The 19,530-nt window shown below is 43.1% G+C and overlaps 1 protein-coding gene and 1 long non-coding RNA gene across 3 annotated transcripts; one reads left to right on the top strand and one right to left on the bottom strand.

The window, feature by feature from the left end:
• Positions 1–1,672: 1,672 nt before the first annotated feature.
• On the bottom strand, positions 1,673–17,961 carry LOC128903666 (uncharacterized). The gene is made up of 3 exons (XR_008464148.1): positions 17,887–17,961; positions 17,443–17,514; positions 1,673–1,911 (listed from the first exon to the last, which is right to left on the bottom strand). It is a non-coding gene; the product is annotated as an uncharacterized LOC128903666 (long non-coding RNA).
• LOC128903648 (toll-like receptor 7) lies at positions 1,803–17,348 on the top strand. 2 transcript variants are annotated; one of them, XM_054187665.1, is made up of 3 exons: positions 1,803–1,931; positions 6,457–6,955; positions 7,751–17,348. In XM_054187665.1, exons 1-3 carry the CDS (start codon positions 1,929–1,931, stop codon positions 9,595–9,597), a joined length of 2,349 nt encoding a protein of 782 aa, XP_054043640.1. In that variant the 5' UTR covers positions 1,803–1,928; the 3' UTR covers positions 9,598–17,348. The 2 variants fall into 2 exon arrangements, with proteins under 2 accessions (XP_054043640.1, XP_054043636.1); XM_054187661.1 differs by having other exon boundaries at positions 6,457–17,346.
• Positions 17,962–19,530: the final 1,569 nt, after the last annotated feature.

The raw sequence follows: 19,530 nt of genomic DNA on the forward strand, positions 1-19,530 counted from the left end.
GGGAGGAGACACAGCTGGGACAGCTGACCCCAACTGACCAAAGGGACATTCCATGCCACATCACAACATGTTCAGCATATAAGGCGGGGAGAAGAAGGGAGGAGGGATGTTCAGAGTGATGGGATTTGTCTTCCCAAGTAACCGTCAAGCATGATGCAGCCCGGCTTTCCTGGAGATGGCTGAACACCTGCCTGCCCATGGGAAGCAGTGAATTAATTCCTTGTTTTAATTTGCTTGTGTACACAGCTTTTGCTTTACCTATTAAACTATCTTTATCTCAACTCGTGAATTTTCTCACTTTTTCACTTCCCATTCTCTCCCCCATCCCATCAGCAGGGAGTGAGTGAAGGGCTGCTTGGGGCTTACTTGCCGGCTGGGGTTAGACCATGCCATGGGCATTAAGCATCTCATGTTTAAGTGATGTTCCAGTGTCATATGCCAGGGACGTGATTAGGTGCTTGAAGAAATCAACTGTCACAATCCAGCTTGTGGCAAGTCATTCTCCTATTTCACAAGTAAGCAAGCACATTTGCTTTACAATCAGGTGAATAACTATAAATGAGTGGCAGCTAACTTTCCCTTCTAGTGACATATGATCTGTGAAATAGCCAGAGTGGCATCACCTGCGTAGGGTGCTTGCAATGAAGGGTTTCCTCCTACCAGAAATGTGTTGAATGGCCTTGCAGAATGCAGCAGGATTTTAGTGAGGTGTCTGCATCCTTTGTAATAACTGCCAAAAAACCCCTCAGTGCATACTGTGTGAAAAGAAAAATCCAGTTACCAGTAAATAGCAGAGGAATCATACTTTATTATAGTACTTTTAGTAATCAAGCACCAAAGATGATAAATATAGTCCTGAACCTATAGTGAATTAATGAGCCCTTTCCTAGGCCTTGATAGAAAGGTAATGATGCTGTACGCTTTCTTGTTTTTCTTTATGTCTATAGGACTCAGCCACTAAACCCAGGGAATTTAAAGTAGGACTGCAAATTCTTTCCCTGTTCATTCTTCAGCTTCCCGTCTTCCAAAAGGAGTTCCTCAGCTCTGCCACAGTCAGAGAAATTATGAACTGCTATTTGAAATGTAAAGGAAAATATGTAGGGAAACGAGATATGAAAAAAAAGCGCCACCTGGTAAATAGCCTAACCATTAAAGTAGTCTGTCCTGCTAAGCATAGAAACTTCTAAATTAGAAACTCTCAGACACGGTGTTCCGTGAAATGCCTGATTGTCACCAGCTTAAGTCTACCCATGTCATCTTTAACTTGGTCCCTCCTACACTCTCTCATGGAGTTTTTACTTTATTGTATGCTGTTCCCTATGCCCTTATCACCATCCTTTTTTTCTTGGTTTTGGTTCCCTTCCCTGAAATCCCATTAGTTTATACAGTAATTTCTTCCACAAACCATTCAGCTTAAAATATATGTCTGCTTCTATTAGCACACAAGTGATTCTTAGTAAAATACAACTGCTTGAAGCTATTAGCAGCAGAAATTAACCCCAAAGAATGATAATGATAATAATAAGTTATTAAACTTTGAAATACAAAATATTTTTAATGTCAATTAAAAGTTTATTTCTCTGTTCCTGCAGCTTACAATAAAAAAGTGGGAAAAGAAGAAGGAACTTGAGCTTCTGCAAATTTTAGTTGCCTTATGTAATTGTTACCCTTATGTAACACGTTGTCTCCTAGCTGATAAATCTCTTGCTTCTCACCGAGTATTTGCAGTTCCCCTCCTTTGGAGTTCAGATAAAGCAAAAGAAGATAGAGCAGTGATTACTGCTATTGCCTTGAGTGAGTTATGTCATGTTGTACTCTCCTCTGCGCCTGAGCTGAAACACTGGGGACCTCTTTTATGCTGTTGTCTTCTGCTCTGATTTACAGTCTCCTCCAGCGACAAATTTGCCAGACCTGGAAGCACACAGAAAATGGTAGGTTAAACTTTCGTTTTAAATTTGCTCTTAGGTCTCTTTGACTGCAACTGTTGTGGAAGACTTTCAAGAAAATATTCTCCTTTTCTGCTTTCTAAACGTCCAAACTTACTGTTGTGGTTAGAAGCTGCAATACGTAATGACAGGAAAGGAAAGCATTTCTTTGTGCTAATACTAACTGGCTAGCAGTGAATTGTACTAGTGTGCTACAGAACGAGCATCGTAATGTCTTTTTGAATTGCTAGAACTTCTGAGATGTTCTTTTTTCTCTAAACTTTCCCCCTTTCACCTCTAAAAATACATATGGAACACCTAGCGAAAAACTTCCTTCGGGAACCTCTGGCTGTATCGTTGCTGAATATTTGAAGAATACCCAAAATCCTTATGGGTTTGTGCATGTGCTAGTTAATATCAGGAGATTACTGCTTTCTGAACTTCTTATAAAGCCCAGCGTAGATCACAGAGAGAAGGATGGTGCACATGCACACTCCAGCTGTACGTGTAAACCAGCTTCTCATTGCAAAGATGTGGCACAAGTCAGCGTTGCTTCTTTCTTCTAATTGAACCGATCTTTTTTATTTGTTCTGGTACTATAACAGACACCAAGCAGCATGCATGCAAATAGTTAGACGCAGCACCAGAATGTAACAGTTTACAGTTAAAATAGCAAATGCATTAAAAGGGTGTCGGGAAACAGAAGGATATACAAAGAAACGAAGCACAAAGATGGCAGGAGCTCGGCTGGCTCTGCAACAACACTTAGGTTCCTAAAAATACTGCAGTACGTGAGAGTTCAAAATCTGAACATCGCAAGCATCTCCAAAAGCCTTTTGTGACTTCTTAAGACACCTACAAACATCTTCATGAAGACTTTTAAGGCCCAGATTCCTTGCACCTGATTTTCGGCACCTAAAGCTGCGGCGTTAGACTCTGTTTGGCGTGTAGTCAGGCAGAGCTCCCTCCACGTTCAGAGCTGAGCAGCGCCTGCAGAGGGGCCTCTCTCTCCTCTCTCCCGCTCTCTCTTGAATGCCAGTGCAGCCCAGGGCCATGAATTGAGGAACTTGGGTAAGCTCCTAAAATCAAGTGTGTGAGTGCAGCAGCCAAGTATGAGTTCACATAGACAGTTTGTGGTGGTTTAGATTGCAGTCTGCCCTTGCCCAAGTCCTGCTCCAGTGCTTGGACAGAGGGGTTTCCTTTGGTTTAGCAAATCGTTACAGCTTGGTTGTGATGAATGTTTCCTCAAGAGCAGCAAATCTGTGGCTTGAGCCCCGGTTAGCAGCAGAGGTTTACCTTCCTTCTTTTAAAGGAAGGCAGGCTGCTGGAGTTTGATCCTTGGTGGTTGTCACTATTCCCTCGGTGGCCGCAGGTACCGTGACCGTGGCTGGCGACGGTCGGCACGTCATGGTCTGCTGTGGTACACATCGACGGATAAAATAAATGGCATCCATGTGATGGAGTGACATGTCCCGCAGTGCAGAGAGTCTCTACCGTTTCCCTGCCACCTCTCTGCCGTGCTCCATGGGCCCCTGCCTTGGTTAACAACCCAGACCCCTGGTATGTTGGTCTGGTAAAACAAGAGACGGAGATAGGCAGGAGCTGGGGCACCACGGGCCACTCAGTTTGGATAGGCACTCTCTGGCTTTTCATTCATCTAATAAAGTCTTTTACAAGCATAATATAGTGTGTCCCTTCAAAAAGAAGGACGGGACATATTTACAATATTTATAAGAGCACATCCAGATTTTTCTTTGGCAATGTCCCTTTTCATTCAAAGAAAGACCTTCAGTTTTCCATGTAATTAATATCAATGGTAGAGCCCTTCCTTCTCCCTCCCACATCCCTGCTGATAGTAGTGGAGGAAAAAGAGTTCTAAAAAAAAAAGCCATGACGGTGGGAGGAAATGAATGCATTTTATCTTGTCCAACTTGCCTGCCCACTAACTTGGGTTATTCTTATTCAACATTTTCATCCAAATGCTCTTCTATATCAGGAACTCAGAAAAGTTCATCACCCTCTTAAGTTGATTGGCTAGACCATACTGAAGACACTGGTGAACTGTCTTACCCAGTAGGCTCCATCTGGGTGAGTTTCCAAAGTGCATTTCTCTAAACCAAATGAAGGTTATTTCAATTCTCAACAAATGTCTTCACAAAAGTTGAAAATAATGAAATGTGAATTCACAGGCATGGCCTGGTTAGTCCAGATGAAGAAAGCACGGTAGCACTTCCTGACAGGGGGAAAGGAAATCATGGTAGAGGGAAAACTGTGGTGGAGTACAGTACCAGGTTACACTAAATTCAAGGTCTGCTGTGGACTTCTATATTTTTTCCTTCCACATTGAAACTTTGTTTTAAAAGGCTGACTGAAGGAATCCACAGAGTCACTCCTTTTGGCTGTTGAATCCAAATAGCAGAATTGTGATGCTGTGTGAGACTTGATCTGGCTTCTCTCACATCTGCTGCCCTGCTAAGTCATTAGACCACTCCTCCTGATACACAGACACATAGGCAGATTTAGCATCGTTATCTATGGTAACGCAGAAATGCAAAGTTATATGAAGGACACAGTGGTCTAAGTAAACAGAGTGTACCACAGGAAGCCTCAATTAATCTCAGAGTCTGTGTCACCTGCCAAGGAATGTCTTAGGCAACGCTCCACAGGGGTTTCACATACTGTTTGAGCGAGTCTTTATATATTCTTGTGTCACAGCTAAAGAGAAAACACATTTCTGTGTAGCTTGAACACTTTACCTGATGATCTGATTTTCAGCTGCCTAACTGGGTATTCGCATTTAGTCTATGTTGTTCCATGCACAACTAATTCCGATTATTTAAGAGCACTCTGTGTGCCATGCATCTACAGGTCTTCAACACTGAGTTTCCCAGGGAGAAATGATGATGTTGAATATTGTGGCGTTTATTATACTTACATCTCTTGACTAACACTAGACACAGAGAGTGAAGAAGCTGTACAAGGCCACAAAATGGTCATGGCCTCTCTTCCTGTGCAAGGCAAGCCAAGGCTGGCAGCCTGCTTGCCTGGCTTGCTGCCTCTGGACAGAGGGACAGGCTTTTTTTGACACTGCCTGCTGCTGAGGAAGTAACTAGTATGGTGTAAAATATTAAAAGTTTATTGGTCTTCCCATGATACACATAAATATATAAAGTAGGCAAGACCACAAAGACTTGACAGATACAAAGTGTGTTTTGGAAGGTTCTTTAAACATCTGTAGGATTTTGGCTCCGACTCTTTACTGAGTATGAATCTTATATGAGACATGCTTGATCTTAAATTGATTTTCATTTTTGATTTTCATTTTTACACTTTTTACAGTGCACTCTTGTCTCTCTGTCCTTATTGGACAGAGAAAATGCAAGCTGGTATTAAATCATACGGAAGTAAAGCCATTGACTGGCTTAGGTCAACCATTCATCCATTCTAACACTCACTAGAGGAAGAATCCTTATGACAATGTGAAATTTGAATTGGGCACTCACCTGTTTGTCAGTATGGTTTGGAAAATTTACACTAACTTTGAAGTGACTAGAGATTTTCTCTGTCATATGCTTCGAAAAATTAACTTTCCTCATTTACACTATTATACGACGGCAATCTGCTGGATGTTTAAAACTGCTTGTTTCCCCTTAAAAAAAGAATATTCACAGAGTTGTAGCCTATAATCACCTGCCTTGTCATTTTTTCAGTAATTTTTTTTAATGATTCATTATAAATAATGTGATCTTTTTCTTATCACTACAATACTTAGTGATAAGAAAATAAGTGATAAGAAAATAAACCATACCAATATACGCCTTCCCCAAACTTACAATCCTACCTGCCTATCCACTTCTATCCAGTGTGAGAGTCAGGACCCCAGGGTAGCTGCATATTTAGTCATACACAGTACATACTTGATTTGGTGTCCTACGACATGTTCTCATTGCATTAAAAGAAGCATGGCAAGCAGGTCAAGGGAGGTGATTCTACCCCTCTGCTCCACTCTCATGAGACCTTACCTGCAGTACTGCATCCAGCTCTGGAGCTGCTGGCATAAGAAGCACATGGACCTGTTGGAGCAGGTCCAGAGAAGGGCCACAAAGATGATCAGGGTACTGGAGCACCTCTCCTATGAGGACTGGCTAAGAGAGTTAGGGTTGTTCTGCCTGGAGAAGAGAACGCTCCAGGGAGAACTTACAGTGGCCTTCCAGTACCTAAAGGTACTACAGGAAAGACGGTGAAGGGCTCTTTATCAGGGAGATTTAGATTAGGTATTAGGAAGAAGTTCTTTACACTAAGGGTGGTGAGAATCTGGAACAGGTTTCCCTGAGAAGTTGTGGATGCCCCATCCCTGGAAGTGTTCAAGGCCAGGCTGGATGGGGCTTTGAGCAGCCTGGTCTGGTGGGAGGTGTCCCTGCCCATGGCAGGGGGGTTGAAACCAGATGATCTTTAATGTCCCTTCCAACTGAACCATTCTATGATTCTATGATGATTCTAAATTAATACCTCCCTACATACTTATTTTTAGGTACCTCATGAAAAGATGTCAAATGCATCACCATTTCTCTTGCTCTTCCTATTTCCGATGCTGCTGTCAGGAGCTTGGTTTCCCAAAAGTTTACCCTGTGATGTTAAAGCCTTTGAAAGTACTGTGACAGTGGACTGCACCGATCGCCGTCTCACCGAAATCCCCAGAGGGATTCCTGCAAATGCTACCAACCTTACCCTGAGTATTAACGATATCCCTCATATCTACCCAACATCTTTTGCTCATCTTCACAACCTCGTGGAGATTGACTTCAGATGCAACTGTGTGCCTGTCAAACTGGGACCCAAAGATAATATATGCACCAAGAGACTGAAGATCGAGAATGGCAGTTTTGCTGCCCTGACAAGATTGAAGTCATTGTATTTGGATGCAAACCAGCTGTTGGAAATACCCCACAGCCTTCCTCCTGCTTTAAGTCTGCTGAGCCTGGAAGCAAACAGCATCTTTTCTATCCAAAGAGCCAACTTGTCGGAGCTAGGTAACATAGAAGTATTGTATCTGGGACAGAACTGTTACTACCGTAACCCATGCAATGTTTCATTTGAAATTGAAAAAACAGCCTTTCTGGAGCTGAAAAAATTAACAATACTATCCCTAAAGTCTAACAACTTAACTCATATTCCACCCAATTTGTCACCTACTTTAAAGGAACTGTACATTTACAATAACATGATTCAAGTAGTTCAAGAACAGGATTTAAGTGCCCTTCACAACCTGGAAATTCTTGATCTCAGTGGTAATTGCCCACGTTGCTATAACGCTCCATATCCTTGTACTCCCTGCCCCAAGGGCACAATTGAGATTCATTCAAGGGCTTTCTTTTCCTTGAAAAGTTTAAGAATTTTGAGACTTCACAGCAACTCTCTCCAGAGCATACCAAGCAGCTGGTTTAAAACCATCAAGAATCTCAAAGAGCTTGACCTGTCCCAAAATTTACTCTTAAAAGAGATAGGAGATGCTCAGTTTTTGCAGTTTATCCCCAGCCTTGTTGAGCTTGATCTGTCCTTTAATTTTGAACTGAAGATGTATTCTCCATTCTTGAACCTGTCTAAGACATTTTCCTCCCTCTCTAACCTGCAAACCCTGAGGCTCAGGGGTTATGTCTTTAATGAACTAAGAGAAAGAAATCTAGCTCCATTGCTCAGTCTTAGAAATCTTACCGTGTTGGATCTTGGGACTAATTTTATTAAAATTGCTGACTTGAAAGTGTTCAAGAAATTCCCAGCCCTTAAATTCGTAGACCTCTCAGTGAATAAAATTTCTCCTTCTTCAGGTGAAAACAACTTTCATGGGTTTTGCTCTAATCCTCGGATTTCAGGAGAGCAATACAACAGGCAAGTATTACAAGACATGCATTATTTCAGGTATGATGTGTACGGGCGAAGTTGCAGATCCAAAGACAAAGAGGCTGCTTCCTACCAATCTTCCGTTAAGGAAGAGTGCCGGAAATATGGAGAAACTCTGGATTTAAGCAGAAACAACATATTTTTCATTAATCCCTCAGACTTCCGGGGACTCGGTTTCCTCCGATGCCTCAACTTGTCAGGTAATGCAATAAGTCAGACCTTAAATGGAAGTGAATTCTCCTACTTGTCTGGATTGAAATATCTGGATTTTTCCAACAACAGGATTGACTTGCTATACTCAACTGCTTTCAAAGAGCTACAACTTTTAGAAATCCTAGACCTGAGCAATAACAACTATTATTTCTTGGCAGAAGGTGTCACTCACATGCTTAGTTTTATGAAAAACTTGTCCCATCTGAAGAAGCTGATGATGAACGAGAATGAGATTTCTACCTCTATTAACACAGGGATGGAAAGCCAGTCTCTTCAAATTTTAGAATTCAGAGGAAATCGTTTGGATGTTTTATGGATGGATGGGAATGCTAGATACTTGTCATTCTTCAAGAATCTGACCAGCCTGGAAAAACTGGATATTTCCTTCAACTCACTCAGTTTTTTCCCTCCGGGTGCTTTTCAAGCTATGCCTCCAGAACTCAGGATCCTCAACTTAACCAATAACCGGATGAAGAGTTTCAACTGGGGAAACCTCCACTATCTGAAGAACCTGGTAACTCTGGACCTCAGCAATAACCTTCTGGCTACTGTCCCCCAAGAACTGTCCAATTGCTCTTCAACGCTCCAAGAACTGATGCTCCGAAACAATCGCATTCAACGACTAACTAAACACTTTCTCAGAGGTGCTTTTAAACTGAAATACTTGGACCTCAGCGCAAACAAGATCCAAATAATTAAGAAATCTAGCTTCCCTGAAAATGTCATTAACAACCTGAGGATGCTGCTTTTGCATGGCAATCCTTTCAAGTGCAATTGTGATGCCGTGTGGTTTGTTTGGTGGATCAATCAGACTCAAGTGACTATTCCTCTTCTGGCCACAGACGTGACCTGTGCGGGCCCAGGGGCACATAAAGGAAGGAGCGTGGTTTTCTTGGATCTGTACACCTGTGAGCTGGACACCTCGTATTTGATCCTGTACGCTCTGTCAGCTTCAACTGTCCTCGTCTTTATGGTGTTCACAGTGACGAGCCATCTCTATTTCTGGGATGTGTGGTATAGTTACCATTACTGCACCGCCAAGTTGAAGGGCTATCGGCGCTTATCTTTACCAGAGGCTTGCTACGACGCTTTTATCGCCTATGACAATAGAGATCCGGCTGTGAATGAGTGGGTGCTGACAGAACTGGTTGAAAGGCTGGAAGATCAAAAAGCCAGACAGTTCAATTTATGCCTGGAAGAAAGGGACTGGCTCCCAGGACAGCCCGTCTTTGACAACCTTTCCCAGAGCATTCAGCTGAGCAAAAAGACCATCTTTGTGCTGACCAACAAGTATATTAAAAGCGGCCGCTTCAAGACAACCTTCTACATGGCCCACCAGCGGCTTCTAGATGAAAAAATGGATGTCATCATCTTGATATTCCTTGAGAAGGTTTTGCAGAAGTCCCGGTACGTCCGGCTGAGGAAGAGGCTGTGCGGAAGTTCTGTCCTGGAATGGCCCACTAACCCTCGAGCTCAGCCCTACTTCTGGCAGTGCCTGAAAAATGCAATAGCTACCAACAATACTCTGGCTTACAACAGGCTACTCCAAGAAACTGTTTAGCTCTACTGTTCCCCGTGAATATTGTTATGATGCCCGGCGAGCAAAAGATCCTAACCTTCGTTTGGAGAAACTGTCAAAATGCAGAGGATAAATGTAATTGTGTTATTGTTCCCCCAATCGAAATGCACAAACAGTCCTCAAGCTGATAGTTCACTTGTTTTGCTATGACAAGATTGAACAGAAACCGTTGCCGGCACAGATGTCTAGCTGACATGCACCTTGCTTGGCACTGATTGCTGCACAGCAAGAGAAGATGCACTACCCACTGGAAGTCCCTGGTTTAGAACAGAATCACCACTTCCAGCTTTCAGTTTGCTGGAGGCCTCCAGCATCTCCTGTGGTTGAGTCAAGTGTGGGTGAGGCACTTGCTCAGCTTACTCTAGTACACAGACTGCCAGGAGGAGTTTGGCTGTGACGAGTTGCTGCTGTTCAGATCACTGTTGGAGTAAAGATGATTTTAATGGAACATGCTAGTTTCTGTATTTGGTGTATTTATGAAAAGCAAGAAAGGCATTTGGTAGCACTTTCCTCTCAGAAACTACCCAAAGCAAAGCCCGTGCTTTGATTTTAGGACTGGGGAAAATGTAAGAATGATTATCTTTTCATCTCAGGCTTACAGCTGCTGAGCTTTCCGCTTCCGTCTGCGTGGGCAACAGCCATAACCGCTGGGGAAAGGGGGTGGGTCTGCCCTCAGGGACTTGGGTGTGGGCAGTGGGGAGCTCTCCCGCTGTTGCATTGTCAAAAAGCTCATAAATCTGAGGAGACTTGAAGAATGTGTATGGGCTAAAATAGGAAGGTATGTGAGAAACAAATTCCGAAGGGTTTGCAGGCTGTGGGTTGGAAGGAGTTAACACGGTAAACTTCACCTGGCCTTTCTGAGGATGAGGGGAGAAGTATTTTCTCCTCTTCCATTGAGAAGCATCCAAAGGGTGAATACGGCATGAGTAGCAATGCGTATGTATACAAAAGTCCAAACTTATGGCATGGTGAGGGGCCTATGTGTGTTGCAGCACAAGACTGGGAAGTTGATCTTGAATAGCCATGTCACGTGGACATCAAAATATCTGAAGTACAGGTGAACAGCAACTGTGATAACCAAAGCTGTTCTTCATCAGTTGCTGTTTTCTTACAGAAATTGTACTAGACAAGGGCTGGACTTGGCATTTAGTCTATGTGACCTGGAAAGACCACACATGGAGTAGAAAAAGGAGAAAGAAGAGAAAGGAAGTGGAATATTGGCAAATTTTCAAATTTTTATAGTTCTTGGGGAATCATCAGAAAATGTGCTGTTTATTATTATGTTTATTATTATGATTAGTGTCGCACAAGAAGATTAATCAATGAATACTGGCAAGAAGCATCCTTATAGCATAGGTCTATATGAATACAAAATCCTCTTTTGTCTCTGATCTCCCTGTTTTTAAGAAATGACATATGAAGAGCTTGCAGGTGTCTCTCTGTGAGAATAATTTAAGTTAGAAGGGACCTCGGGAGGTTAAAGCTGGTCTAACTTCAACATAGCATTAGCTTGCTGAGGCCCTTGTTCTATAGGAGGGGGCGCTATGTAGCAAACATGATATCCTGTAAAGGAACTTCATAACATCATCTTTAAAAAAAAACTGTGAAGATCAGCAGCCCTTCATCTGTGGTAGAACTTATTTTGGGGCAAGAGGCCCTCCAAAAGAGTGAACATATTTTTTGTCTTCTGAATATCCCCTGCCTTTTCATTTTCTCAATCTTATTCTGAAAGTATCTGCCTGCAGAAAGAAGCTCTGTAACAGGCTGTTCATCTGAAAAAAATCAGGCACAAGCCAAATTTCTCCATTTACTCTGAACAAGATATTCAGGGCATTTAGGTTATAATTCTTCTCAGTTGCTTCTGGAGGAGCTCAGCTTCACTATATATATATTAAAGTTAGCCTCCTAATTTGGGAAGATAAATTGTGTGTCTAAATGCAGAAGACATACACATTAATCCACCATTATCTCCAGGAATATAAGTGGGAAAAATAAAGCACAGAGAAGTCAAATAATTTCCACTATGTCCATCTGCTGCTGATTAAACTGAAAAGGGAATCTGGATATCCAACTTATAAACGCAACCTGCGTGCATTCCTTGCTTAATGAGCACTTAGAGGTTATTTATACATGGGATTATTAAATTAGAAAAATAGCGAAAATTGAGGACGAAATGTGTACCAGGTGAGAAAGTCTTAATTTGGGTATGCAAAGTATGAGACAGTGCTAAGTTCTGTAAAACTGGCGTGGGTTTTTTGGTTTGGTGGGACAGTATCTTTGTTCAAGATATACAGTCCTGAGCCAAATAAGCGGTATCAGAAGAGCCACTGACCTAAATCCATGGCCTTATCTCAACGAGGCATGCATCTGCGGCAACAGTAAGTCTGGTGGCACTAGATCAAGGCATGCAAGGGGATTCCTGGAGCCATGGAAATCCAAGGAAGAGCAGAGATACCTGACAGGAGCTGGCAGCTCTTGCGAGAGGCTGATATGGCTTGGACCTTGCCAGGAGGAACCATGGGAGACTGAAACGGCCCTAGGGAGTGCAAGCGAGCAGGAGCGCTGCCAACAGGGATTGAGAGGGCACAGGAGTTTGCACAGAAGGGTGCATGAGAAGGGCCCTGCACCCTGCTCATAGGCCCACATCCCAGGGAAGTGCTTGAGGTCTCTGCCAGGATGGTGGGCACTCACCTCAGAGTTAAAACCAATGTTTCTACAGAGAAAGCCTGTGAGATGTCTGATGCTTCCACCCAGGTGGAACAGGTAAGGAAGGAGACTCCAGTACAGATGGAAGGTTGTAATGAGTGCCCAGACCCTTCTGGGATCAGACCCTTCTGGGGTGCATTCAAAAGAGTGTGGCCAGCAGGTCGAGGGAGGTCATCCTCCCCCTCTACTCTGCCATGGTGAGGCCGCATCTGGAGTACTGTGTCCAGTTCTGGGCTCCCCAGTTCAAGAACGACAGGGAACTGCTGGAGAGAGTCCAGCTGAGGGCTGCAAAGATGATCAAAGGAATGGAGCACCTCTTGTATGAGGAAAGGCTGAGAGACCTGGGTCTGTTTAGCCTGAAAAAAAGAAGACTGAGAGGGGATCTTATCAATGCTTATAAATATCTAAAGGGCAGGTGTCAAGAGGATGGGGCCAGACTCTTTTCAGTGGTGCCTGGTGACAGGACAAGGGGCAACGGACACAAGCTAGAACGCAAGAAATTCTATCTCAACGTGAGGAAAAATTTCTTTACTTTGAGGATAACAGAGCATTGGAACAGGCTGCCCAGAGCAGTTGTGGAGTATCCTTCTCTGGAGACATTGAAAACCTGCCTGGATACATTCCTGTCCAGCCTGCTCTAGGTGAACCTGCTTTGGCAGGGAGGTTGGACTAGATGATCTCCAAACGTCCCTTCCAACCCCTTCAATTCAGTGATTCTGTGATTTATCTGGAGAAAGGGTAAGTACCTGCAATAGATGTGCACAGGTTGATGATCTGTTGTATCAGGTGGCCGAATTGCAGGGAACAGTTAAAAGGCTGCACAGTATTAGAGGGGCTGAGATGGAGATAGATAAGTGGTTACAGAACCATGCTCCTGTGCCAGATACCACAGATAATGAGGCACCTTGGACCCTGGTGACCCACAAAAGCAGGACTCTGCTTCAATTCCCAACCTCCAACATTACAAGGAAAAGCAGATATGAAGCTTTAACAGCTGTTGACAGCCAAGAGCAAGGTCTACAAGGAGAAACTGAACCAGAAGCACACAGTGGATACTGCATAAAGAAACGACGAGTGCTTGTAGTGAGTGACTGTCTCTTAAGGGACACTGAGGTGCCCATCTGCCGGCCTGACAGGGAGACATGGGAGGTATGCTGCCTTCTGGGAGCTAAGGTCCAAGATGTTGCCAAGAGGGGGCCACAACTTGTCAAATGCACATTGCTACCCTTTCATGTGGGCACAAATGACACTGCAAGCTGGAACCTGGGCACAATCAAGGAAGACTACAGAGCCCTGGGGGTGGAAGCAAAAAGTATCGGTGCCCAAGTTATCCGTTATTCCGTTTTACCAGTTAGAGGAAAAGGTGCAGCCAGAAATAAACGTATAATGCAAATCAACTTCTGGCTTTGTGGCTGGTGCTGTCGTGAGGGTTTTGGTTTTTATGACAATGGGACATTCTTTGATGACTATAGCTTGTTCAGGAGGGATAGGATCCACCTGTCTAGAAGAGGCAAGGGAATCTTTGACAGCAAGCTGGACAACTTGGTGAGATGGACTAAACTGAAGGACTTGGGGGGTGGGGTCCAAAGTGGCAATGCTCACACCACTGCAACCAACTGAGGGTTAAGCCAGGCCAATAAAAGCAGTGACAAATATTCCTTAGCCGCCTCCCAAGATGAGAAACAGAAGACCAACCACCTCAAGGGTGTATGTATACCAGTGCATGCTGCCTGGGGAACAAACAGCAAACAGGAGAAAGTGGAGCTCCATGCCCAGTCAGAAAGTTACGCTATCATAGCAATAACTGAAACATGGTGGGACAACTCACGTGACTGGAGGATTGGGATGGATGGCTATAGGCTGTTTCATAAAACAGGCAGGGAAGAAGAGGAGCAGTAGTCACATCCTACGTTAAGGATAACCTTGAATGTATAGAAGTCAACTACGGTGATTATGGAAGCCCTATCGAATGCCTCTGGGACAAGATCAGAGGGGTTGTCTCCAAGTGGGATCTTACAGTAAGAATCTGCTACTGACCTCCAAACCAAGACGATAAGGCCAACAATGCAATATTTGGGTCATTTAAGCAAGCTTCGGGTAAACAGAACCTGGTTCTTATGGATGACTTTAATTACCCAAACATTTGTTGGAAGAACAATACAGCAGCTCACGTCATCCATCAAGTTCCTGGAATGTGTAGAGGACAGCTTCCTTATACATATGTCAGATGTGCCACCCAGGAATGAGGCACTGCTGGACTTGCTACTCACAAACCAAAAAAACTTGCTTTGTAGTATCTTGGTTAGTGATAGCCTTGGCTGAAGTGATCACAATATTGTGGAGTTTGAGATCCTGCTAAGCACGCTGAAGGTTAGTACTAAGTAAAAGGTTTTAGATTTTAGAAGAGTAAACTTCAGCTCACTCAGAGCTCAGTTGGGAGGGATCCCATGGGAAGCTTCCATGGAGCTAGTCATTGCTGGGAGTTTTTCAAGAACACTCTCCTGGAAGCACAAAAACTGTTCCTCCCCTTTAAAGGTATGGGAAATAGGCAGAGCAAGAGAGCAAGAGACCCCCTTGGCTTAACTGTGAGCTTCTGAGTCTACTCAAAACCAAAGAAGAAGCATACCAGAGACAGAGGATGAATACCCATTGAGAACTACAAGGGTATTACCAGGGTGTGCAGAGATGCAGTTAGAAAAGCAAAAGCTCAGGTTGAATTGAATCTGGACAGAGACATCAAAAAATACAAGAAAGGGTTCTTCAGGTATGTAAACAACAAGCAGAAACAGAAGGAAAATATTCCTCACCTCTGTCTTTTTCAGCACTGATGGGCCCCAGGCCTTGGGAACAAAAATTCAGGTTGATGCAAACACGGACCCACCATTGGTGAAGGAAGAGTTGGTATTGCAGGAGCTTGACCCCTGCAAATCAATGGGCCCTGACATTATCCACCCGAGGGTGTTAAGAGAGCTGTCTGATGTCATTGCGATGCCTCTTTCCATAATCTTTGAGAAGTCGCGGAGACTGGGGGACGTCCCAGAAAACTGGAAGAAGGCTAATGTCACTCCTATCTACAAGAAGGTCTTAGAGAAGGATCCAGTAAATTGTAGGCCCATCAGTCTTACTTCAGTCCCTGGGAAAGTTATGGAACAAATCCTCTTGGGGGCTATCACAAGTCAAATGAAGCACATGACTGAGAAAAATCAGCATGGATTCATCAAGGGCAAATCATGCATGACAAACCTGATCACCCTCTACAACAAAATAACCTGCTGCATTGATTTGGTGTGAGTGGTGGACATTGTCTACCTGGATTCTCCAAGGCTTTCAACACAGTTCCCCACTTGTCCTAGAGAAACTGATGCGGTACAGTCTAGACAAGTGGTCTGTGTGGTAGGTGTGGAACTGGTTGGCAGGCCACACATGGAGGGTGGTGGTAAATAGCTCCTTTTCAAACTGGCAACCTGTCACAAGTGGGGTCCCCCAGGGATCGATTCTGGGCCCAACGCTGTTTAATATCTTCATAAGTGATCTGGATGATGGGATCAAGTGTACCGTGATGAATTTTGCTAGTGATACCAAACTGAGTGGGGAAGCAGACATTTTGGAAGGGCTAGTCACCCTGCAGGAAGACCTGGATAGGCTGGAAGAATACACTAACAAGAACCTTATGGAGTCCAACAAGAACAAGTGTAAGGTCTTGCCCCTGGGAAAACATAGTCCAAGAGTGCAGCACAGGCTGGGATCTACCTGGCTGGGGAGCAGCTAGGTGGAAAGGGACCTGGGGGTTTCCCCAACAAGCTCAATATGAGTGAACAGTGTGCTGCTGCGGCAGAGAAAGCCAACAGGATGCTGGGTTGCATCAAGGGCATCACCTACTCTACTCGGCGTTTGTCAGGCCATACCTGGAATGCTGTGTTCAGTTTTGGTCCCTGCTGTGCAAAAAAGATGTGGACAGGCTGGAGAGGGTCTGGAGAAGGGCCATGAAGATGATCAAAGGACTGGGAAGCCTGCCATATGAGGAAAGGCTGAGAGAACTGGGCTTGTTCAGCCTTGAGAAAAGGAGGCTTATGGGAGACCTTATCACCATGTTCCAGTATTTAAAGGGTGGCTACAAAGAAGATGGAGACTCTCTTTTTACAAGGAGTCACATGGAAAAGATGAGGAGTAATGGGTACAAGTTACTCCTAGGAAGATTCCAGTTGGGCACAAGAGGAAATTTTTTCCCAATGAGAACAATCAGCCATTGGAATAATCTCCCCAGGGAAGTGGTGGATTCCCCGACACTGGAAACTTTTAAAATTCAGTTGGACAGGGTGCTGGGCCATCTTGTCTAGACTGTGCTTTTGCCAGGAAAGGTTGGACCAGATGATCCTTGAGGTCCCTTCCAACCTGGTATTTTTTGATTCTGTGATCTCTCTGCACTTTACTTTCCTTCCTTTATTGTTACTGAAACATATTGCTAATGGAAAAATTCTCAGCAAAAGAAGACCTAGGTAACTGAGCTTTATTTAAAAAGAAACACACACAAAATCAAAACCATCTTTGCTGGTACAAATTCAGAAACATTTGAGGAGGGAAAGTTTCAGTCTTTTTCTAGCAAGGGCATTATTGAAGGACTGACAACAGATTTATATAGTTATGGAAAATCTGGCATGCTTGTAACATGGAAGGTTTCCACTTTGGGTTTCTAAATCTTTTTCTGGATATTTTCTTTCATTTTACAAGCTAAGTTCCAGTCTCACTGCTTATCTGTTGGGTTTATCTATGTCATACTCTGCATAGTAATATCTGCAACTCTGGTATCGTATATTTTATATATATTTTATTAAAATTCCACAAGAATGAGAGGTTCTGGAAGCATGTGTTGCTTAAAAACACACATGCCCAATCTTGTATTTTCCTACAGATGTAGTACTTTCAATTAAAGAGAAAAACTGTCAATGACAACTTTGTGAATATGTCTTCTTTTGCTGCCCTATTTTTTTTTAAGTTTTTCTTTGCTAAGTGAAGAACTCAATTGAAATCTGATTTTTAACTGACATCCCTCAGTGACAAATTACTCTCAGTATACAAGAACGAAGGAAAAACTCCCAAAATATAAAACAAGAGGGTTTTTACCTTATATTCTTGTTTTCTTGTTTGCAGAGATTCTTCCTCATCAGTTACCCAGAATATTTGAGATCCACAAGTCTATATGGAAGAATTATATTCATACATGATTATGCTTTTGAACATTTCAGCTGAATGCTGCATTCTGTTCATAATAAAATCTCTTTACCTAATTACCTAAATACCTTGGACTATGGCTTATCTTATTTTTAGTCCTAGTATTAACCTAAGAGAAACTCAGTCACTAACCTGTGCTCTGGTTTCTCTATCCTGAACTCCCATTCATGATACAAAAGTAAGAACTTCCGAAAAATAAATGTATTGACCCTTGATCCCTTTGAAAAACAAATCTTAAAACCCTTCCATAATTCCCCGTGGTTTCTCACCTCACATGTTCTTCTCAGGTGTTCCACAGCATCACCGTCACAGAAGCTATCATGTCCTAAAACTCACCTCATGCAGCAGTGGCATCAGCTCATCAAAATCCTGGAGCTTTGAAAACCAACAAGCAATTTGGGCTCCTGCAAGAAGAGGAAGGAGAAGTGATGCATAGCCTATACTTAACTCCAGGAAACTTAGACACCAGTGTGCTGAAGAGGAAGTAGCAGCTAGCAGCTTTAGTTTCCAGCCTTGTGATATCACTGGAACCACATTTTCTGTTATTTCACCTTGGATATCTCCTGTAATTCTACGTGAGGCTCATTCCAGCCTCTGGCATGACAAAAGATGAAGCCCCTCATGTGGATGACCATCCTGGGTTTTGGTTTTGATGTGCACCTTAGTTGGGTCTGGAAAGGGAGAGGGAAGGGTGAGGGAGCTGCGTGGGCTGTAGGTGGGCATGTCAGCTCAGCAGTGGCTGGGAGAGGGACATGCTGCACTTTTAAGGATAACCCTACGTTTTGTAAACATTGTGAAACAAGTCCCAGAGTAAGTGACACAAATAAAGAATAAATTATGGCATTAATTTAGTTGTGTAATACTTATCCTCCACCTTACAAGTCCTATTTTCCCACTTGTTCCAATTAAGAAAAGGAACAACGTTACAACCGTGGGCAATGCTTCCTAAACACATTCATAAGGACCAGGAAAGATGTCTCTAAGATACTTCTCAATCACAATTGCCACATATATTTAAGGATTAAATCAAAGACAACAGATTCCCTCTTAGACTGCTCCTTCCCAAGCTCTACTTCAGCTTCCCATGGCTGGCTGTGAATGAAACCCTGCTTTGAAGCCAGATCCAGTTATATAGAAAGTGCCTGGCAGAATATTTAATCCTCTGGACTACAAACTTTTTTTGGTTTTGAATTTCCTTGAGGTTGATGCGGCTGTAAGTGTGCGGATGCATGGGCTCCCAGGGGTGACATGCACCCTTTTTTGCTCTAACCCTGGTCCCAGAGCACCTGCTGGCACGGGGGCAGCTCTGCAGGTGACAGAGAAAGAGGAGCAACCACCTCTGCAAAGAGTAGTTGTGGTGGAGCTCAGCTTTGCAGCAGCCAAGACCTTCTGAGGCTCTGGCCTTTGATCAAAGACACTAATCCCAGAGCAGTTATATCTATATATGTATATATATATATACACACAAGTGTGTGTGTGTGTGTGTGTTTATTTGTATATATATATGTATATCTAAAAAACTTCATCTGAAAAAAAAAAGAGTAATTTTTTATGTCATGGACCACAACAAGGATTCTTCAAACAACCCCAGTTTCGTTTATTTTTGTAAACAGCATACAAAAATCAGTTAATAAATCTCACAGAAAGAAAGAAAGTGGTTTATGTATTGAAAGGTAAAAAAAAGCCCTCAAGAAAGAGAACTTTTAGGGCAAGCTAAATATATAACTAGTTCTAAAGAAAAAGGAACTTAAGAGCACAAAAGAAAAGTATTTTCTCAAAGTAGTATTCTATTCTCAGGAAAAAAAAGAATTAACCAACAGTCCGAGTCTGGCACTGTTCTCAAGTATTTTCTTATATTAGTAATTTTGCATGCAATGAGTGACTTACTAATGTATATTGAGAAAGCAGTCGTTTCTCTTGGATAAGCCAGTTCTTTTCAAAAAGCAAAAGAAAAGCTCTCCTTTTCTAATTTCTCATGGC

The sequence above is a fragment of the Rissa tridactyla genome, chromosome 1, assembly GCF_028500815.1.
Source record: "Rissa tridactyla isolate bRisTri1 chromosome 1, bRisTri1.patW.cur.20221130, whole genome shotgun sequence".
NCBI lineage: Eukaryota > Metazoa > Chordata > Aves > Charadriiformes > Laridae > Rissa > Rissa tridactyla.